The 23,773-nt window shown below is 41.1% G+C and overlaps 2 protein-coding genes across 5 annotated transcripts in view; both read right to left on the reverse strand.

Moving 5' to 3' along the window:
- Nucleotides 1–7,763, reverse strand: part of PHLPP2 (PH domain and leucine rich repeat protein phosphatase 2) — a 64,977-nt gene extending 57,214 nt beyond the window's left edge. Inside the window, exon 1 of the mRNA XM_027516069.1 lies at nt 7,609–7,763. Within this exon, the coding sequence (XP_027371870.1) occupies nt 7,609–7,707 (99 nt within the window). The 5' untranslated portion in view covers nt 7,708–7,763. The remainder of the gene's footprint in view (nt 1–7,608) is intronic.
- Nucleotides 7,764–11,451: 3,688 nt separating this feature from the next.
- AP1G1 (adaptor related protein complex 1 subunit gamma 1) overlaps nt 11,452–23,773 on the reverse strand; it is an 84,998-nt gene continuing 72,676 nt past the window's right edge. For 2 of the 4 annotated variants that reach the window (XM_027516077.1, XM_027516076.1), the window contains 4 exons: nt 20,297–20,404; nt 20,016–20,176; nt 17,041–17,139; nt 11,452–15,637 (listed from right to left, as the gene is read on the reverse strand). In XM_027516077.1, coding sequence (XP_027371878.1) covers nt 15,536–15,637; nt 17,041–17,139; nt 20,016–20,176; nt 20,297–20,404 — 470 coding nt within the window. In that variant the 3' untranslated portion in view covers nt 11,452–15,535. The remainder of the gene's footprint in view (nt 15,638–17,040; nt 17,140–20,015; nt 20,177–20,296; nt 20,405–23,773) is intronic. The other 2 variants (XM_027516074.1, XM_027516078.1) reach the window with 2 other exon arrangements.

Consider the following 23,773-nt stretch of genomic DNA (forward strand, 5'->3'; position numbering starts at 1 on the left):
CTGAAAAGTCCTCCTCCGTCTTGTCCATCTGAGTAGTTATTCCTCAAAATTACTCAAATTTCACCCTCTCTATGGAGTTTTCCATTTCTCCCATTAAAAGCAAAATGGCTGTCTGGGGAGGCCTTACAAATAGCTGTGAAAAGAAGAGAAGCGAAAAGCAAAGGAGAAAAGGAAAGATATAAGCATCTGAATGCAGAGTTCCAAAGAATAGCAAGAAGAGATAAGAAAGCCATCTTCAGCAATCAATGCAAAGAAATAGAGGAAAACAACAGAATGGGAAAGACTAGAGATCTCTTCAAGAAAATCAGAGATAACAAAGGAACATTTCATGCAAAGATGGGCTCAATAAAGGATAGAAATGGTATGGACCTAACAGAAGCAGAAGATATTAAGAAGAGGTGGCAAGAATACACAGAAGAACTGTACAAAAAAGATCTTCACGACCCAGATAATCATGATGGTGTGATCACTGATCTAGAGCCAGACATCCTGGAATGTGAAGTCAAGTGGGCCTTAGAAAGCATCACTACGAACAAAGCTAGTGGAGGTGACAGAATTCCAGGTGAGCTATTCCTAATCCTGAAAGATGATGCTGTGAAAGTGCTGCACTCAATATGCCAGCAAATTTGGAAAACTCAGCAGTGGCCACAGGACTGGAAAAGGTCAGTTTTCATTCCAAACCCAAAGAAAGGCAATGCCAAAGAATGCTCAAACTACCACACAATTGCACTCATCTCACATGCTAGTAAAGTAATGCTCAAAATTCTCCAAGCCAGGCTTCAGCAATATGTGAACCGTGAACTTCCTGATGTTCAAGCTGGTTTTAGAAAAGGCAGAGGAACCAGAGATCAAATTGCCAACATCCACTGGATCATCAAAAAAGAGAGTTCCAGAAAAACATCTATTTCTGCTTTATTGACTATGCCAAAGCCTTTGACTGTGTGGATCACAATAAACTGTGGAAAATTCTGAAAGAGATGGGAATACCAGACCACCTGACCTGCCTCTTGAGAAACCTGTATGCAGGTCAGGAAGCAACAGTTAGAACTGGACATGGAACAACAGACTGGTTCCAAAGAGGAAAAGGAGTACATCAAGGCTATCTATTGTCCTGTTTATTTAACTTATATGCAGAGTACATCATGAGCAACACTGGACTGGAAGAAAGACAAGCTGGAATCAAGATTGCCAGGAGAAATATCAATAACCTCAGATATGCAGATGACACCACCCTTATGGCAGAAAGTGAAGAGGAACTCAAAAGCCTCTTGATGAAAGTGAAAGTGGAAAAAAAAATGAAAGGGGGGTTTAAATGGTCATTTGACCTCCCCCCCCCCAAAAAAAAAAGAAAAGAAAGTGAAAGTGGAGAGTGAAAAAGTTGGCTTAAAGCTCAACATTCAGAAAACGAAGATCATGGCATCTGGTCCCACCACTTCATGGTAAATAAATGGGGAAACAGTGGAAATAGTGTCAGACTTTATTTTGGGGGCTCCAAAATCACTGCAGATGGTGACTGCAGCCATGAAATTAAAAGACGCTTACTCCTTGGAAGGAAAGTTATGACCAACCTAGATAGCATATTCAAAAGCAGAGACATTATTTTGCCAACAAAGGTTCGTCTAGTCAAGGCTATGGTTTTTCCTGTGGTCATGTATGGATGTGAGAGTTGGACTGTGAAGAAGGCTGAGCGCTGAAGAATTGATGCTTTGAAACTGTGGTGTTGGAGAAGACTCTTGAGAGTCCCTTGGACTGCAAGGAGATCCAACCAGTCCATTCTGAAGGAGATCAGCCCTGGGATTTCTTTGGAAGGAATGATGCTAAAGCTGAAACTCCAGTACTTTGGCCACCTCATGCGAAGAGTTGACTCATTGGAAAAGACTCTGATGCTGGGAGGGATTGGGGGCAGGAGGAGAAGGGGACGACAGAGGATGAGATGGCTGGATGGCATCACTGACTCGATGGACATGGGTCTGAGTGAGCTCCGGGAGTTGGTGATGGACAGGGAGGCCTGGCGTGCTGCGATTCATGGGGTCACAAAGAGTCGGACACGACTGAGCGACTGATCTGATCTAGAAAGAATTAATTACTCTCTCCTCAGTAGAACTTTTTCACCTTAAACATACTTCCACTACTATGTAAATCACCATTGTTTTTAATTATGTATTTGGTATTTTCTCCTCTGTTATACACTGAGAACCCATTATAGTGCCTGAGAGCCTAGGTGGCACAGAGATGCATGCACAACTCAGCTGATATCACAGAAATTTATCCCCGGTCCCTAATGAAACCTGACTAGCTCTGGCAAGAAGCTGAATAAACTTGGGGGAAAAAAAAAATCTCCTTTTTTAATAGGAAACCTTATAATCTTTCCTTTGTATCAGCCACAAAGCAAATACTTTTGCTAATATTCCTCATTGGAAAACAGAAATATCTATAATAAAGCTGATATTATTCTTGTACTTACTGAGATTAAATATTTGAAGATAAGTGTAGCACCTAACGGAGAAGGCAATGGCACCCCACTCCAGTACTCTTGCCTGGAAAATCCCATGGATGGAGGAGCCTGGTGGGCTATAGTCCATGGGGTCACTAAGAGTCGGACATAACTGAGCGACTTCACTTTCACTTTTCACTTCCCTGCATTGGAGAAGGAAATGGCAACCCACTCCAGTGTTCTTGCCTGGAGAATCCCAGGGATGGGGGAGCCTGGTGGGCTGCCGTCTATGGGGTCACACAGAGTCGGACACGACTGAAGCGACTTAGCAGCAGCAGCAGCACCACCACCACCTAAAATTCAATCTCTGAAGATGATAAAGACAGGGGCAGAAAAAGAACATATTCCCCATGTAGAGAGAAAGAAAAATAAGAAATGAGAGTGGCTTCATTGTTTAAATTTAGGATAATAGGTAAATTGATCATTTTATAGATATTAGGGATTGCAGTATGGCTAAATCAAAACCATGAGGATTATTACTGATACTAACTTCAGATAAATAGAGTAAAGCCCTGCTACAAGTGGGAACTAGGTCTCTTTATTCTCATCAAGAGCATTTTCTCACTGAACATATCAGAATTAACAAAGGGCTTACAAGCACATATAAACACAGGGACCATCATATCTGCACGACTAAATAATCTTAACCAGTACATAATTAACCAACTGATTTTAAGTATTTCTTATTTTTACTCTTTGGGAAAGATCAACTGATCTTCTGAAAACAGTGTTCCATATGGTACAGCTACATTTATGCAAAGAAACCATGCATTTTCAGTGGAGAGAAAGTTTGCTCACTGCTGTCAAGAAGGCCATGGACACTACTCCACAAATCCATCAAAAAGAATCCTTAAAAAAACTTAAGGTCAAACAATATCCCATTAACCTTCTCAATCTTAGAAAAGTCAAGGCAGACCCCAGGAGGTATTACATTACACCCATGATTCTTCTTCAGTAAGAATGTTTAACAGTAATTTTTTAATGTGAATATCTATTTCCCTTAAAAGACTATACATAAATTCTTTAAGAAAGTTACGTTCTTGAAACACGTGTTGTTGGTCAAAGAATGTATCTCCTTTTATATGACATATTCTACCTTATGAAAATAGACTGCTGAATTAGAACTTCAGTGGATATCATTCTTTTAAACCTGTTCAATGGGCATTCAAAGGCCTAGATACCAAGGCATAGCCTTCTGGGAAAAATCTAGATGAACTGCTTAGCTATAATTACTGTTTAGTCGCTAAGTCATGTCCGATTCTTTTGCAACCCCATGGACTGTAGCCCACCAGGCTCCTCCGTCCAGGGGATTTCCCAGGCAAGAATGCTGGTATAGATTGCCATCTCCTCCTCCAGGGAATACTCCCAACCCAGGGATTGAGCCCGAGTCTCTTGCACTCCAGGCGGATTCTTTACCACTGAGCCATCAGGGAAGCCCTTAGCTGACATCAGTCACTGCTGAATTACTGACGGTAAAGCGTCTTCCTACAATGCGGGAGATCCGGGTTTGATCCCTGGGTTGGAAGATCCCCTGGAGAAGGAAATGGCAACTCACTCCAGTACTCTTGCCTGGAAAATCCCATGGTCCGAGGAGCCTGGTAGGCTACAGTCCATGGGGTCGCAAAGAGTCAGACACGATTGAGCGACTTCACTTCACTTCCTTCTCCACTACCTAAACCATCAAGGAAGTGTTGGGAAGGTCAGTTCTCTCCTCTAAGATGCCTGCAGCTTTTTGAATCACTATTCCACTGGAATTGCTAGACTGAAAATACTTTATTTCCTCACTCTTCTTAATTAAGAACTACTGACAAGCTTCTCTAAAAGGGAACACAACCATAATCATCCTCCCATCAAACAAGTGTATTAAGAGCGATTTAAGATTTAAAGATATTTCTAGATAGTAGAAATCTTCAGAGTAAGCAATGAACTAAGTACTTACTTCAGTTTTACACTTTCCACCCTCTAAAAAATGAAGACAACATTGAGGGTTGGCTCTGATTAGTTCAAAGGTGATAAACTATTAAACGCTCACACACAATTGACTCTAAGATATGCATGGTAGAACAGGGTCTACTGAAGTAACTCTCCATACTCAGTGAGTTCTAGATTGTGAAATATCCTAAAGTAGGATATGTGTTCCCGCATTCAAAAGTTCAGAATGATACGGGTTCATCTCAGAATACACACGCTAAGGAATATCTTGAAATGGATACAAGAGATAAAGAGAGGAAGAATATTTCAGTTCATTAAAATCTTTGTTAGTGATTTATTTTAAAAACCACATGTGCACTTCATTTTGATAAAAACTTGAAACTACTATTGAAAAAACCAGTCTCATAGCAGTCACTGACTTGATGAACTATAACTTCATTTATTATACAGACTCAGTAAAAAAACAAAAGTAAAAGAGTGGGACACGACTGAGCGACTGAACTGAGTTAAAACAAAAAAAAAGCCAAACTATAGCAAACGTCTGGAAATTTTTGCTTCAAGTGTACTCCTGATAATCTTTAAGAATATTAAAAATATCATACTTATATTCCAACTACAGTTATGAAGGACTATATTCTAAATAGCAATTTGCTAAATAAGATTCTGAATCCAAATTCTGAATCAAATTTTCCAACACTCCATACAGTGGTGTGTGCGTGCTTAGTCACTTCAGTTGTGTCCTACCCTTTGTGACCCCATGGATCATAGTGCGCCAGGCTCCTCTGTCCATGGGATTTTCCTGGCAAGAATACCAGAATGGATTGCTACGCCCTCCTCCAGGGCATCTTCCTGGCCCAGGGACTGACCTGACATCTCCTGCATCCTGTATCGTAGGCAGAATCTTTACCGATGAGCCACCCGGGAAGCCCTAGATCTCACCTGACTAAGTTACACCAGCTTAGCTATAATTGATGTTCATGATTTGATATTAAGTATTAGAGAAGGGGGCGGCAGAGGAGGAGATCATTAGATGGCATCACTGACTCAAAGGACATGAATTTGAGCAAACTCCAGAAGACAGTGAAGGACAGAGGAGCCTACCGCGCTATAGTCCATGGGGTCGCAAAGAGCTGGACAGGACTTAGTGACTGAACAGCAATAGAAGAGTTACAAAAAAGAATGATGTCTTTGTCAAAGGGTTTTTGGAGAAGAGCATTAGGAGACGACAGATTCTGAAAGTCTTCTACTTACATATTCCTTTCCTATTTCACCTGGCACAAAATTCAACCACTCAGCTACTGAAGTCAACTTTTGTTTGTTGAAAAAACACACAGCACCTATTCTTCAGTCAATCTCATTTATTTGCAAGGATGCAAAGGTCTTAAGACACTGTTAGCCTCCCATACCACCAGATCAGCACTAGACTAAGTATCAATTTCTGGAATCTTTCTAATGGCCTCTAGATTGGAACCCCAGTAGTAGGCTGGACCTTTTCCTGGAACTGTAGGACGGTGGGAATCTTCAATAAAGATCCTTATTTCTCAATTCCTTCCCTCCCACATCTCATTCCCCATGGAAAAATAGTTGCTGTAAAAATAGCAAAGGCTGTTTACCTTCAAGGCCAGAGGGCATTACCTATCTCTCAGACTTGCCCTTTCCTGATAAGCCAGGCCAGCAGAATTTTTTAAAGTTCATTCACAATTTACATTTTCGTGACCTTACAGTAAATATCCAAAAGCCTTTGAGTAATTAAATTTAAAACATGATTAAATAGTTTACAATAAATATGTAAAAGGTGTAAGCAGAAGTTAACTATGAAAAGTTATTTCAAGTTCCTGTATTAAGATTGCGTAGTAGCAGAAAATTTTTTTTATTTTACAGAGTTCTAATTTATGTGGTTTCGTGGATTCACCAGATGTTTCAAATCTACTATTTTTTTCAGTGTTGCCATCTTTGTAATGTCCTACGAATAACCTTAGTAGCGAGTACCTGGTGCGCACTCTCAATCCAACGATCATTACTTAATAAATTTTTCAACATGATGTATTTTCCTTGTCTTGCAAAGTATTTTCGAAACACGCCAAATCTAAATTTTCTTTGCTCTCTTCCTTTCCTCTGGCAAGTTTTAAATCCTGCTGATTCCGCTTCTAGAACTTTAGAAGGAATTCCATTTCTTCTTCAGGACACCCAGTTTACATATTTGACCTACGGAAAAATTTCTCTCCAACTAGATATTTCGAAGGCTAAAACTCCCTCCAGTGAATCTTCCACAATCTCTCCTTCTAAACACCTTCACTGTCCCCACCCCACCCTACATTCCTTGTGCTTTTTAACTTCTCGTCATCACCTTGAAGACTCCATTCCCCCCACACCTTGCCGGCATCTGCCATCATTTCCTCCTACTCCCCCTAATTCCAATTCCTGCCAAAAAGCCCCGTTAGCTGCCTGTTGCATAACTGCTCCCCCATCACCGTGTCCCTGGATTGTCAGCCCCGCTCCCGCCAGCAGGAATGCCCCCTTTTTGTCCAACCCCTCCTCCCTCCTGCAACACGCCCAGCGCTGCCCCGAGATTAAGCTCCTCCGGAGATTCTCTCCGCAGGCGGGGCAGGTCGTGCTCCCAGGCCGGCGCTCGGGTGCGGGGAGCGGGTCTTAACTTCGGTGGGAAGCTCCGAGGGCAGAGGCTGCCGCGCCAGTCGGCGCAGCCCCGAACACCTCAGCGCCGGGCCAATCACCGCCGCCATCCTCCCGCTGCGGTGATGTCTTCAGGTGTCCGGGGAGAAAGCCCTGCGTACTTCCAGCTCCGCTCTCGGGCCAGGAGACGCCGGCCCCGGGGCCGCGAGCGCGGCCGGGGGGAGCAGAGGCGGGCCCCCAGGTCCTGAAGGAGCCGAGTGGGCGGCGGCGGCCGGGTGGACGCCAGACCCAAGGCGTGGGCCTGTGAGGCGGGTGGCGCGCGGCCAGGGATGGGCAGCGGTGGGGACGGAGGCGGCCGCGGCCTCGGCGGGGGCCCGGCCCAGAGGCCTCGGCGGGTGCAGCGGCCCCTCCAGCCGGGCTTAGGGGCGACCGAGCCGCGAGGCTGACTGACCGACGCGAGGCGGGGGTCGCCTGCTACCTCAGCCACTGGGCGGGGCAGGGGCGGCCTCTCCCTGCTCACTCTCCCTCTCCAGCCCGCCCGAGCACCTCACCTTCAGGACCCGAATCCCGCCAGGCCGACAGCTCGCGGGCGCTTCAGGCGGCTCCGGGGGCTCGAGCGGGCCCGCGGGTCCCGGCTCCACCTCCCCCATCGGCGGCTAGCGGCGGCTGCACAGGGACGCCGGGCCGGCGCGACGCCGCGCGGAGCCTCGGCGGCGCGCGCGAACACCCAGCAGCCCCGCCCCCCTCAGCCCTCTGGCCCCGCCCCGAGTCTCGCCCCTCCCTGGCCTGCGTAGCTGCGGGCCGGGTGCGTCCCGGGCGCTAAGGGACGCAAGCCGCCGGGAGTCGGCCGGGGACTTCACGGGCGGAGCCCGGCGCCGCCGCAGGGCTGGGCCTATACTGTCAGCTGCCTTCAGTTTGGAGGACTGAGGCGCAGGGAGAGTTATTTTCTGCTCTCCGCGACTCCTAAGGGGCTGGACAAGGGGCAAGGGAGGTTTGCACCTGTCAACAGAGACGCTGCCTTCTGCAGAAGATGGCTTTTGTAACTTACCTCTCCCAGACGTTTCCTCTCTACTCCAAAACTGGCCCGTCACCCTCACGGGTGCGCCATTGGACGAATTGAGAATATCCACCTTAGCAAGGCCCTTTCTCTTTGTTGTAGATGGTCACAGCCTTCTTCAGAAAATTCGACCCCACCTCCTGTACAAAATGTCATCTCACCTCCCAGCCACATTTGAATTCCCTTTCTCTTCATGTAGTAGAATTTTCTGAATATTGTTCTCTGCTTCAAGCAGTAATGTGGTCTGATCTCTATTTTGTTATTTGCAATTCTAATTCAGAAATTTTTTATTTTCTTTTAGTTCCTGCAGTGATAGTTTTGTGGCCGGCCAGTGAGCCAAATCAGAGAGCCTGATTCCAAATTTCAGCTCTACCCCTTATTATCTCTATACCCTTGTGCAAGTTATTTGATCTAAGCCTTTGGTTCTTAGCTATGAAACAGAAAATTGTCTGTCTAGTAGTTAAGTCTGAAGATTTTGCAAATGCATAAAAAGTACTTGACACATACTAATGATTCATAGCAGTCACTATTATTCTGAATTTTCAAATTGAAGATACACTCAATTCCTCAGAGTTTTATTCTTAATTCTGCTCTATATTTTCCTAGGAAACCCTCTAGACCTCTGAATTTTTAGGTCTTCCCCTCCTACACAGGTCTGAATCGTCAAGCAACTGCTAAGGAATGAAGCAGAAAAAAAAGTTTCTTACACTTTGAATAATTGGTATAAATGGTTTCACCAATTATCCACTCCTTCAGCTTACCTAGTCCAGACCAACTGTATGTTAAGAATATTTTAATTACAGGTTTAGTACAAGAGAGTTTGAGGTCTAACACTGCAAACTGTTCCCCTCTCTTCTAAGAGATTGCTCCATTTATAGACATTTTAAATTCTAGGACAAAATTTGACTCAAAGATTCTGACTCTGTACAAATTATTTCTTCTGTGGAAGTTTGGTCACTACTTTCTCCCTTCACTTGAGTTACTTTATATATACACCAAAACTCCAATCTCCAGTTATCTTCATTTGTTTCATTTTAGTGAATTTAAAATAATGTCTCTGTCAGTCTGGCATAAGATGAAAAAAAGTTCTTATGTTGTCTGCCTCTGAGTTTTCCTTCTATCCTGAAATTACCTTCAAGAAAGCTACTCAAGAGTTGTTGGGATTCCCATTTCAGTGCTTATTGAGTAACTTGCTCCAGCAAGGACACCCATATATAAGGGATAGGCATCAATATAGGGACAGAAGTGGACTTGACCAAGGGCAAAGAGGCAGAAAAAAGAATGAATGCAGTTCAGGGTGTTTCTAAAACCCCATTTCCTGAGGTATTACACATTACCTTTTCCATGTTTCATGAGCAGAATGTCTTCCCAGGACCACCATTAGAAGTCGTGCTGGGAAACAGCAGCAGTTAGATGATGGGTTTGCTGTTGTTATGATTAATGGAATAGTGGGCTAAAGCATCAATTCAGAATACCAGCATATGCTGAGTTATGTATTTACTACTTCTTCAGCAGCAACAGTAGTACCTCTTTCAAAACTAGAACAACAAAAAGCTACGAGCCCAGGTGTTGCAGGGGTAACTTATGATACAGCTCTCTTTAAAAGTCTCCATTGTTAAGATCCAATCCAGTTGAGTGGTGACGACCAGTTGATTCTGAGTTTTCCTTTCAAATCATGTATTGCCATTAACATTTTATACTGTTTCAAGGGTCACATACTCATTTTCTCCCCCCAGTTCAAGGCAGTGTGTATTATGTATGCCAAGGGTTATGTAACTAGTTTCTGGAAATGGTAAACAGCTGAGACTAACCCTAAAAATAAATTCCTCTGGGATTTTTTGTGCAAAAATCCATCTGCCCTCACTGCAGGTTCATCATTATAAAAATCACTGTTTGAATCAAGCCAAGAGACAGAGAAGTCTTTAGACTACCTCCTTTCTGTATTCTTTCTATAAGCAGTTATGCATACCTCTCTCCACCTGAAAGGGGTTGGGGCAGGACACACAGTTTATTCTAGGAGCTCTTCCTAATCCTCACTACAAAATGTAAAGAGAGTCTGGGCAAGGAGTCGTCTACCAGATTTTGGTAAAGGAGTCTTAAGAGCTTTCTACATGTACTTCTTTATAGCCAGTTCCGACTCCTTCAATGATCACAAGTCATCTTTAGGCCTCAATCCTTTGTTATTTCTACCATAGGCTGAGCAGATGTAGATATTCCTTCTTTTAGTTTTGAATAAACAAGGTGGACTTAACCTGGCCTTCAGGTTTATAGGACTGTTTTTTCCTTTAAACATTTCTGTATTTTTTTAATCTGGAGACAATTGAACTAGGGCAGGAAATAGCATGAAAAATACTTAAAAGTGATAAAAATTAATTTGGTCCTTCTGGATGGAAGTTCAAATCTGCTATTCTTCATTGTATTGTAAGGAAAATGTCTGGAGTCTATTACTGCCTAACATTTTCTAATGTAATTCTTATATTTTCATCTCATTACACAAAGATGAAAATGTCAAGTAAATTTAATATTAGAGACAAATATGAATTTTAACTAAGCCACATACAAGGACAGATTATAGAAATGTCACTTATCAAACAGCACCAAGGGGCACTTCTGCATAAACCAGATTAATTGCTAAGGCACACTTCCTTCTACTTTTCAATTAGGGGACTATCACACTCTCCCCCTATCTCAGTCAAGGTCAGGGATCATGTATAAGCTCCCAACTTTCAACCACTCTCACTTGTTTGTATAAAATAGATCAGGAAACAGAATTCATTTTTGCTGGTCAAGGCTTCCTCTTCCTAGTCACAGATAAAAAAGCCACAAACAGAAGCTTATAGCTAAAAGTCCATGACCACCTTCAAATACATACTTCATCTAGACATGATTCAGTATTTTTACTTTGAGAATTCACCCATGTGGAGAAGATCAGCATGAAAACAGTCACTAGTTAAAATTTCCAACTGCACTTTTCACTGTTAACTACAAATTTTTTTTTTTTTTTTTGGTTGGGGGGGGGCTTCTCTTGTGGCCCAGCTGGTAAAGAATCTGCCTGCAATGTGGGAGACCTGGTTCAATCCCTGGGTTGGGAAGATCTCTTGGAGAAGGGAAGGGCTACCTACTCCAGTATTCTGGCCTGGAGAATTTGGGGTCACGAGTCAGACACAACTGAGCGACAGAACTGAACCAATTTTTTTTTAATTTGTTTAAATTTCTCTCTTGGTAAGTTTTCTGTGGAAAAGGAACATTAACTGGATAGTGGGTTTAGCTCAAAGCTCTGGAATAAGAACCCATCCAGGGCTTCTCCAACCCACTTGGAAGAAGTGAGGAAGCAAAATTTAAATCATTGAGTATTGACTTTTTATTATTAGTCACTGTTCATAATTTGTTTCAACCAAAAGACAATACACACAGCAGAATTCTAATGCATCCCATGTAAATGTTTACATCCATTTTATTCCTCACTCGCCTCGAAGACTTATCATTTAATTTTAAATTTTTTTTACATCTCAAAAATATGTCTGCAATAATTAGAACTTCATTAGCCATCCCACTTGGAAACAGCCTTTTAATATTTTTACAGTAAAGAAGATGTGATGGGGCTTAATGAAAATGTAACTTACAACATTATGAAAGAAAAGGGACTATACAGGGACACACTGGAGTTCACAGAGGAAAGAGTTCAGAAGCTCTTTCCCATGAGGCCCCCAAAGAGAAAACAAAAACAAAAATACACAAAGCGCAACAGCAGGTTCCAAAAACAAAACAACGAAAAAACCTCCAATGCTCCATCTGGAAGCCAGAATCAGCCTCGTGGAAGTTCGTGAAGCAACTCTGCAAGCTGCTTCAGCCTTTTCTTCTGTTTGAATGTTTCAGGTCCTGGAACCCTGTAGATGGGACCCACTCTCTGCTATTGCTTGAAAGAAGTTATTCACTTCCAGTTCTACAAGCAGCCCCACCCTCCTGAGCAAGAGATGGTCAAAGTGTTTTCAACTTCAGGACTTTCTGAGCTAGTCTCTTCGGTGATCCTCCCCATTCCCAAACCCAAGTGCACAGACATGTACCACCTCTCTACCAACCAGAGAGTACATGAATATCCACTTTTTGCTTTCTAGCTCCCTCTCTGTTTAGGACAGTGGGGATAAGATACATTCGCTAGAAAAACATTTATGCATTCAGACTTTCCTTCCCTTAGTTCTCATAGCCTGGTATTTTCTAATGCAGAAGATAATGAAGTTGAGCCTCAAAAAGTGTCCCCTCATTTTCAACCTTTTATAAGAACATAAACACGGAAAGCATGTTATATGATAGATGGAAACACTCAAACCATTAGTGCTGACAGTTTTCTTATATCAATGGGACAAACAAGGGGTACGAACTACCCTTTAACCTAGCAAGAGGGGAGAATCCTCTCCCAAATGTTATGCTGAGGAATGTTTCTTTAAATGAGAAAGACCTTAAAATGAACAGATGATCACTATACACAGCATGAAGCGTTCCATGGCTGTCCAAATCACCTCAAGGTAAAGCACCGGAGCACTGGGGGAAAAGTTTCTTGGGTAGAGCACCCTTCCTACAATTTTTTTAGGTTACTTAGACGAATTATCCCTTAGGATTCCTGTGAGGGCAGGGAGGACATAGAGAATAAAAACTACTCTGGAAGAGGAAGAAAAAATGAGGTAAAAGTGCTTGTGAAATTATCCAAGTAAGTGCTTGTAGGCTCAACGGCTTATCACCCTAGAGTTATTAGAGCAGCCATGGAAATCACTCTTTCCTCACAATGGCTCTGAAGTTGTAAATTTATCCAAATTTGCTCCCCCTTGGATGGTTATACTAGGGAAACAAAGAACTAAAATGTGCAAGTATTGATAGAAAGTAAGACATCTCTCCTTTAGCACTGAGGCCAAGTGAGAGAAGAATGAATTCTGATCCTAGAAACTAAGGCACGCTGAAGCTTTCCAAGATCCTATCATTTGAAACAGTCTTCACAACCATCAGTGTCCTAGGCAAGTCATCTGGCTGCTAGTTCTTCAATATGGTGCTTAGGTTCACTCTCTGGAATCATTACATATTCTACACAGCACCCTTTGTGTTAAGGCCAATTTTTACTCTGTCTGGACGAAGCCATGGATGATCACATAACTCTACCTCAAAACTACATTTACCCAAGGAGACTTTGTTCTGAGAGTAGCCCCTTTTCCAGCCCCATCAGATAGTGCTGTCTCATAGCATGATCTTCAGCAGACTTCTGAGATTCAGTTTGGTTCAACTAAAGAAACTTGAGCTGGTTAACTATAGACGTGAGAGAGAAAATAAACCCTCAACCACAAAAAGGAATGTTAGACAAATTCTATTCAAGAAATCCACCAATATTATGTTAATCCTATCACCTTTCACAGCGTTAAATACCCATCCAATGAAATCTGTCTACAAAGAAACCTTTAAAGGTTACTTTTCATCATACAGGCAGAGCAGTTGTCTGAAACATACTAGTCCACACTTACTTTACTGAAAACTATGCACAAGATAATGTTCTGTTCTTGACTCAGTCAACCATTTACCCGGCAGAGTAAGTTTTAGCAAATCTTGCTCTTATATACTAAAATAAGACCAGAAAGTTCCCCCATTGGAGCCTTTAGTTCAACTCCTACTTGTCAAATGTTAGGAATAGTCTAGCATCTGATACAGAGCTAGATTTGACAAGCCACTGAAGCTTTTCAGTAAAGGCTTGGTGAAATGGAAAGGAAACAATGGCTATCTGTACCCAGTTCTAAGATCAAAGCCAAAGTAGTCCTTATACTGTACTCAATACAGTAACATTTGAAAATGTTTTAAGAGCAAGGTGGGCCTGGCCTTTCCTCTTCTTTAGCACATCAGACGTAGCGCCTGTGCGCCCGAAGGCACATGGTGCATTCAACATGCGCCACAGGAGAGTCACCTTACCTCATGCCCCCACCTCAGCATTAAGACTGGACACCACGAGGGGCCTTTCGAAAAGCACTAGGCATTCTCACTAGTTTAAAAAGCTCCAGATCTCAAGGCTTTGATGTAGATATTCATGAAACTGGCCTCTCAAGAGAAAGACCAACCTCTCAGACTCAGGAAACGATACTCCTACCCTACAGTGTCCCTGAGACTTCCTCTGACAGAGGGGACAAGGAAGCTTCAAGGCTTCATTCCAACACCATAAAGTACAATATAGGAAAGATTTCTTTAACCGTGTGGTCTTTATTTCAGTGCCAGTGTTACAGATACAACACAAATGTTCCAGTTAGAAGAAGGAATTCAAACGGAATGCCAAGGTCCAAGCCAGGCTCAGGAAATAAAAAGGGAGGTTTGGAGTGATGGAGAATACGACTCCAATACGCTCTAGGGTGAGTCAGATACTCACTCTTCATGTGGGCAAAGGTGCTTTTGTTGAGGAGTCTGTACTTTAGAAGTGGCAAACTCCTCTTTCCACCCATTTATCATAGTTCATCAGGCAAGTTATGGGTTTAGGAGAAACTTTAAAATTTGTGGTGGAAACAGGGGCATTAATAACTATTAATATATCTTTTAGAAGTTGTCCACTTTGTACTTTAAGGGGAATCAGTTTCGAAAATCATGGAGAGAATTCATGACTACAGCTAAAAGAATGGAGAGAAAGGGGAGCTGGAAGAGCCTTGGAAGTTTCTATTACAAATAGAGCACCATAACCTTCATGCCAAATCTCAACACAAGCTCTTCTTAACTGCATCTGTCCAGTGTTTACAAATAACCTCTCAAGGTCTGACCAGTCCTTGGTAACAAACATACATATACATGTGTGTGTCTGTGTATATACAGCAATGCACAGAAAAGGCTACCAGGAGCCTGATGCCTCTTTCAAACACTGGGGGAACCGGTAGAAAAAGGCATGGCTCCCTCATGTCCACTGTTACATTTCCATTCTGAATGCCAGATGTAAGAAGCGCCTGAAGATGGTAACCCTGCTAGTGAGGAGTAAGTACCCCACCTCGCCCAGTCCACAGAGAAACACGGCAGAAAGAAGGGGCAACTCTTTGCTGCAGAGACAGAGTGAGTGTTTTCTTGTCATGGATTCCAGTCCTCTCCTCCAGACCAGCTGCTTATTTCCTCGGGGGCCCAGGGAATGTTGATTCTGGCTGTAAATGTAGGAGGGGTGGAGAAGTGCGGAAACAGGAGGAGAGGAGGAAGAGTGCAAAGTAGTCTCCAGAAGCAGCCGGCCTCAACAGTGGAGGAGAAGAGATTAGTCTTTAACAATGCTTCAAGGTCAGCAATAACTTCAGGAAAAATCCTCCTCAACAGTTCTCTTCAGTTCCTCATGCCCATGGTACAGTTGGGGGGGACTTGCCAGCCATCACAACCTCCTTCCCAGAGTTCCTTTGATTGAGTGGGATAAGAATGAGAATGGTGCTGGACCCTCATTGCCAGGACTGAGGGGGAAAGTTGTTCACCTCTGCTAGATCTTGCATTGCTGAGCCCTTGTGATTATATGTGAGCTTGATCCGCATTCGCAGCTGTTGCTGAAGAGAGGAAAAAAGAAAAAAAAAATGACACACTGAAATAAAATCTCCAGAATCTGTAGAGTCTACAGACTTTTTCTTCTGTTTTGGCCACAATGGGTAGCATGTGGGATCTTAAGTTCCCTTACTAGGGACCAAACCCGCATTCTTTGCAGTAGAAGCATGGAGTCTTAACCACTGGACCACCAAGGAAGTCCTACAAATGGACTTTTGATCACAGAAAACACAAATTATTTTGAAGCAGAACTGTCTCTTTAAAATGATACATAGGCAAACAACAACAGCAGCAAACACCTAGCATGCAGCTACTGGCCAATGTCCCGCAGTCAAGTAGAGAAAACGACCTCCAGAATGCGGCACTGGCTCCAACCCTAGAACCACATTAACAGGACAAACCACTCGGGAGCGTTTTCATAGTAACATCTGCTGAGTACTTTTCACAAGGAATCAACCCTTGTATCCAATTTTCTAGAAAAATGAGGTAAACATACTCATCTATTATACTCTACATTCAGATATACTGGATGTTTTGTCTGTAAAACTGACAGTAAATGTGAGTATCAACTTGTTTTGTTCTCAAGGCATAAAAGAAAAAAAAGAAGAGTTAACCTATGATAACAGTTGTATTTTAAGAGAACTCAATTATACGTGCTGTTTACTTTATAAGGCAGATTTCAAACATTAATATACTAAGAAAATGTTTACTCTTTGTATCAGATCATCAAAAGAATTTGTACTTGTGCTTTGGGCAGGCAATCAAAATACAGTGGACAGCAGGGGAGAACCAAGGTGTTTTAAGAGGAGGAAATCATACTGGTATTTATGAAACACTACTAGAGATCTCTCAGAAGTCTCTAGAAATCCTCTGAACCATTTTCAAAAACTGCTGAAAACGAGTCAACTGATCAATATTAAGTGGAGCCAATATACTTCTTTGAGAAGATGTAATAAAAATATTGCTTACTTTCAGGTGTTTGAAGTTATTTTTTCATTGGGCTGCTTCATTAAAAATGTCTCCACTTCTGCTATGCATACTTAATAATTACTGTAGTAAATGTGAATATCTGGTTCAACAAATGCTCTCAACCTCAGACAACAACTAGTATAAAGACTAAAATGTGTAAGCTTTCCACCCTCCCCATGCAAAAGACTAGATCTTTAAGCCTTTAAATAAATAAATATTTAAATGTGTATTTTAATAAGATGCCATTGAACCATTTCATGTGTCTGGGCTTCATTTACTGTCTACAAAAGAACAAGGAGGTAAGGCCAGACATTTTAATAGATATATTTTCTGCTATGAGTGGAAAAAAAAAAAAACAACTTAAGAGAAACAAAGTAAATTTTATTTTAGGGAAATGCTTATGTCTTGCTCAGATACTGTCTTTGAATGTGGTACTCACCTTCTGTGGGTTCAGAACTTTAATGACCTGTGTGATGGTCCCCGTGTTAAATGCTGGGACGATGCTGCTGCTAGGAGACAGAAGCTGCAGCTGGAATGTCTGGTGGGGTGGGGGGGAGACAAAGGGCACTCTTCAGAAAATATGCTTAATACTATGTCAGAGATATCAACAAGTCAAGTCAGACACCCAGATGATGGTTCAATTAACCAATATACCTCCCACTAAATTCTATTTGTTTTCCAGATAATCAGCAATTCCCAGCATGCAGACTATCACTTCATATTTATAAAACACTATCGTTTCTAGCAACGAGCTACCTTCTCCTTTCTGATAGAAGCAACTTTAGCCAAGCACTTTTCAAAAGGTAAACAAATCTTGTTCTAGTAGCCTCACTGAATAGTAACTGATCAACTATGTAGGTAAAAAAACAAAAAACCTGGGTGCCTGTGGCTAAAAAAAAACTATAAAGAAATGAAAAGGATTCTAAAAATAGTAAACCAGCACACTAGTCACCAACAACAAGCCTTCATGCCTCCGTGTATTTGGACAGTTGAGGTCAGAGACTTGAACTTTGTTTTCTAAAGCCTATATAATCTGGAATGTGTCAAGGGTCACTCCTACATGACGGAGGTGCAGGAAAGGCTGAAATGAGGCAGCTTGTTCACACAGATGTGAAACACCTCAGGGTCTCCACAATGAAACACCACAAGCACTAGCAGAAAAATTACGTGCAGAACTAGCCTATACAGTGAAAGACGTGAAAAAGCAAACATCATAATTTGTTGAGTGTTGGTAGATTTGTTTGTGTGTTTACAGGGAAGAGAGATAAAAGTGCTATGAGCAAGATAGGTAAGTCGTAGTTGGCACAGTAAAGTATATATGTCGATATATATATATATGTTGCTATTTTATAGACTAGGCTTATTTTTTTTAATTTCCTAAAGTTTAGTCTCCTAAAATATTGGAGAGGAGAATGAGAGAAAGAGAAAGAGAAAAAAAAAGAAGAGCGGGGGAGGAAGAAGGGAATGGAGAGAGAGAAAATCAAGAAGGGCAAAGGGGAAAGAAATGGTAGGAGGGAGGAAAGAAAGAAGGGAGGAAGGTCCACGGTATACCTACCCTGGGACTTATAAGTCTACTGTCAAGATAAATTACATAAACTAAAATATTTATTTGTTTACATTTAATTGATTAATGTTAGATGCCATCAACTGTAATCCACACCATTATTTTATACACCACTGAGAGAAAGGCTGCCAATGAAACTATGACAAGAGCATCAATTTCAAAATATACCCATACGGATTAAAACTATTTGCAGGGCAGGAATGGAGATACCAATGTAGAGAACAAATCTGTGGACACAGGGAGGCAAGAAGAGGGTGGGATGAACTGCGAGAGTAGCACAGACATATATACACCACCATATATAAAACAGACAGCTAGTGGCAAGCTGCTGAAGAGCACAGGGAGCTCTGCTTGGTGCTCTGTGATGACCTAGATGGGTGGAGTGCGGGGAGGGTGAGAGGGAAGCTAAAGACAGAGGGATATATGTATACTTATAGCCAATTCACATTGTTATACAGCAGAAACTAACACAACATTGTAAAGCAATTATACTCCAATTAAAAAATTAAAAAAAAAAAGTACCTCAATTTCAGAACAAAAAGCAAAATCAGTTATTAGTAGAATCTATGAAATATACAATGTTTTGAAGTTCCAGATACATCATAATATGCAAATAGGCATTGTATAGTACAGCACCAAGAATAAGGCCATGCTTTAAAGCAGAGGTGGTATGCGTTAAAGCGGCAGCCTAAAGTAGTAAGTATAAAACCCTAATTTGTAGAAGCTAACACATGAAAAGTGCTTCAAACAAGACAGTACCTGGCACATAAAACTCATTTATTCCTCAAAGAAACCCTATGAAGTAGATATCATGATGACAGGCCCCCTTTGCAAATAAAGAAACTGAGGCATAAAGATTAAGTAACCTGCTTAATGTCATACACAACTAGTATTGAAACCACTAACTCTACTGCTTCTAAAACATCTACACTTTTCTAACTCCTAAAAATGAAAATAAAGACAGATGCAAAGGCAGCAATAACCACAAATAAAAGTCTTCAATTTCCAAAATTGTGTTATCTGAATGTCATACCTCACAAGTCACTGAAAAGATTCGATTAGCCTAATCTATCCCAGGAGTTGGTAAAATATGGCCCATGGGCCAAGAACGAACCCACACCTGTTTTTGCAAGTGTTTTACTGGAACAGAGCCGTGCGCCTTTATGTATTATCGCAGTAATGGCACTTTGACAGCATATAGCCTAAAATACTTACTATCTCATCGTTTACAGATAAATCTTGCCCACTCCTCATTCTGAATTCTTTTTCAAAATTTTTCATAATTCAACGATGAACATAAACACTCCTTAAACTAAGAACTGGTATAAACAAAACTTCAATTTACAAAACCAAGCAGTCATTGCATCAATAGTTAGCTATATGTTAATGAAGGAGGATGTTTCTCTCACTTATACCATCAAGAGACAAAAACTTTAAATTCTGATCCAGTGACTAGAAGAGAATACATGAAGTCTCTCATCTTGATTGAACTTTAATTCCATGTTAGAATTTGTGTTTCTTAGGTCTTCACCACTATATTACAGAAGTCCAATCTATCCTCAATACTCAGAGCATTAATGAACCTCCTTGTAGAATTCTACTCTCTTACTACTTTTAGACTGTACTTCCTTTATCCTATAATACTAACTGTAAGAATATTTATGACTAAGCAAAAGTATTCATTAAAAATGACATGCTCCAATGGACCGTAATAGTTACATTACTGTTAGTTTGAGTTGAATCTGCAAATTTAATCTCTAGGCACTAAAATATATCCCTTACCAAACGCATAAAAAAATAATCAGCAATTTTTAATTCAAGGATAAAGGCCAAGAAGACAATTATAGTACCTTTGGTACTGCAGCCTGGAAAACAAAGTCCGTCATGTCCAGCTCTGTGCTGTTGGAGGCCTGTATCGTGATCACTGTGACACTGGGGTTGGTGTTTGACCGTTCAAAGGTGAATTCAATCTTCAAGCCATTCTTACTGTACGCTGTGATGGAGGGGATGCCTGGGAGAGCACAGGAAGATCAGTCGAGTTGCAGTCAGCCTAAGGCTTGCCAAATCACTACCTCCTTTCTTCAACAACTACTTCTCATAGGTCTAATGATGGTAACACCAGTAACGGTACCTGTAGCAATGTCATTGAAGAGAGGCTGTGATGAAAGCCCATCCAATAAGAAGGGGGGCTGGGATATCTGTGGGACTGAGGCAGGGGCAGGAGCAGCAGCTGGAGCACCTAAATGACACATCCCACAGTTAAGTCCATCTTAGCTGACAAATGCCACCAAGAGAACACATAAGAAAATTATCATGATCTCAAATTAAGGGAAGGAAGCCTTAAACAATTTGCAAAAAGCATGAACCATAAAAATAAAGAATTAAAAATTTCAAATACTTTAAAATGAGTAACTTCTGTTCACTAAAAAATACCACCAAAAAATGGACCAAAGGCAGAAGAAAGTGTATGCTACAAAATAACAAATGGATGAGTATCCAAAACTATAAATATCTTCTACAAGTCAATAAAGATAATCCAATTTAAAAGTGGTACGACAAATGTACAAGCAAAAAACAAGAAAAAAGAGAAATGCACAAGCAATTCTCAGACGAAACATGAATGAAAAGGGAATATTACGAAAAGAGATACTCAAATTTATGAGTAATGAGGGAAATGGAATTTAAAACCCCGATGAGGTGCTACTTCACATCCCCCCAGCATGGTGAATACTTTAATGTCTGATAACACCAGATACTGGTAAGACTATGGAGCAATGGGGAATTCTAATCTCTGCCACACGGTTGTGAACTGGAGAACAATTTGGCAGTAGCAGAGTTGAATACAGGCTTTCCTGGCGGATCAGCGGTAAAGAATCCTCCTGCAACGCAAGGGATGTGGGTTGGATCCCTGGGTCAGGGAGATGCCCCGGAGAAGGAAATGACAATTTACTTCAGTCTTCTTGCCTGAGAAATACTGTGGAAAGAGGAGCCTAGCAGGGCTACAGTCCATGGGGTCGCCAAAGAGTCAGACACTACTTGGCAACTAAACAACAACAGAGTTGAATACAAGTATACCCTTAAACTAAAGGTCCTCAACTGCAAAACTAACAAAATTTCAGGCTGGATAAGACTTTGCTGTGAGGGGCTGTCTTGTGCACTGTAGGATTCAGCACCACTGGCATCCTCTCAGTTCTGACAACCAAAAGTATCTTCAGACACTGCCAATCCCTGGTGGGCAAAATCTCCCCCAATTGAGATCCACTGCCTTTCTTAGGAATGCTTTAATTCTTGCATATTTACACATGGAGACATATACAAAAAATGTGCAGGGCAAGATAACTTCTAACAAGGAAATTCTAGAAACAAAATGTTCACTATCAAAATAATGGGTAAGTAAATTGTGGTACACTGACAAAATAAAATACTATTCACTGTCTGTTGTTTTTTAGTCATTAAGTCGTGTTCAGCTCTTTGCAACCCCATGGACTGTAGCCCACCAGGCTCCTCTGTCCATGGGATTTCCCAGGCAAGAATACTCGAGTGTGCTGCCATTTCCTTCACCAGGGGATCTTCCTGACCCACGGATTGAACCTGTGTCACCACATCTCCTGCAATGACAGATTCTTTACTGCCAAGCTACCATGAAAGCCCAAAATACTATACACATACAGCAATGAAAATGTGAATGCATTAGAAATACACTTAACATAGATTATTCACAAAGTCAATGCACAGCAAAAGAGCAAGGTACAAAAGTACACATTCGATTGGATACCAGTTCTAAAAAGCCAAAATACTACTACACACTCTAACATTCCAAAAATACACGGGAATGGTAAACACCAAAGCTAACACTACTTTAGGATAGATAGTAGTTACCTCTGGGATCAAGAGGGAATGAGAAAAGGAGGTAGTACACAGGGAATGTCAACAATCTTAGCAACATTTTATTTACCAAGCTAAGAAGATCAAGACAAGACTTATTTATTGAGTTTTACATATATTAAATATTGCAGAGTATTATGTTAACACACACACACACACATCCTGGGAAAGGTGGTATAAAGTGGGGAAACCAAATCGTCAGTCTATCATTTTTATTTGATCCTTCCAAGTAAGAACAAGTTATGGAGGGCAAATGATAGGACATGACCATGAACTGACAGAAATCAAGATTCTAAGAAGAAGCATAAGAAAATTCACCAAAAGAAACAGAATGCATTTTATGCTTAAATTGGTGTCAAACTACTTATGAAATTAGCTGAAATTACACCATTTTAAAATTCATAAAATGAAATAAAGGTTGAATTAGCTTTAAAAAAAATACCCAAGTACACTAGGAAAAAAATAATCATATAGTAAAAATTAGCAAATAAGGTAGAAATACATATGACTAAGCAAAGCACAGAGACCTAAAACAAAGGAGGACACCACAGGATGTGCAGTCAGATTGCCAATGAAGAATATGAACAAATATTCAGATAGCTATCCTAGTTTTTATAAAACTAATCTAGGAATTTCCCCACAATTTCCATTTCAAAACAATTTTAGAAACGTCTTTCCATGGAAAATCATAGGCTACCCAAGACACAGAGGCAACAAATGGGTCCCTGCTGCTGCTGCTGGTCCCTAGTCCTTCAAATTGTAGCTTTTTTCCCCTCCTATAATGGTACAGTAGGTAGTTCTGAAAAAACAACAGAAACTCAGTGCTCAAGTTTTTCTAAAAGCACATACTAAATTTATTTTCTAATTTATACTGATTTAAATGATGGTACATCAGGATTTGACTGTAATGATGGCTTAAAGAATCTAGAACTCAAAACTTTACTTAATATTGTAAAAAAAAATGGGGAATTGCATTTAAAACACATTATGTTCTACAGAGTGAAGTAAGTCAGAAAAACAAATATCCTACATTAACGCATATATATGGAATCTAGAAAAACGGTACTGATGAACCCACTTGCGGGGAAGGAATGGAGATGAAGATGTAGCGAATGGACTTGTGGACACAGAGTGGGAAGGAGAGGGTGGGACGAACGAAGAAAGTAGCATCAACATATGCACATTATCACACGTAAAATACATGCTGGTGGGAAGCTGCTGTGTAACACAGGGAGCCCAGCTCTGTGCTCTGTGATGACCGAGAGGAGTGGGGTAGGGTGAGGGGAGGGAGGCATAGCAGGGAGGGGATGTGTGTGTAATTATGGCTGATTCATGTTGTTGTATGGCAGAAACCAACACAACACTGTAAAGCAATGTTCCTCTAATTAAAAAATAAATTAAAAAAGTAAAATACATTATGAATAAGGGGAAAAAAAGCTAGATTTCATTATTTTGCTTTTTCTTGTTAACACTAGAAAAAAAAGAAAGAACAAAAACAAAACATTAAGGCTCCAAAATAAATGTTAAAGGAGACAAAAGGAATGTGCAAAAAGGAAATTCACGTATAATACAAATATGGACAAATATAAAACATTCCCTAGATTGAAAACGTAAAAATTAATAAGATAAGAGGGTCAATCTTTCAACTGTGAGGGCTTTTTTATGACTATACAGTGAAATTCACAGACATTGAGGAAAAAGTAAGTAACATTTAGTGCCTACT

Source organism: Bos indicus x Bos taurus, chromosome 18 (genome assembly GCF_003369695.1).
Source record: "Bos indicus x Bos taurus breed Angus x Brahman F1 hybrid chromosome 18, Bos_hybrid_MaternalHap_v2.0, whole genome shotgun sequence".
Lineage (NCBI taxonomy): Eukaryota > Metazoa > Chordata > Mammalia > Artiodactyla > Bovidae > Bos > Bos indicus x Bos taurus.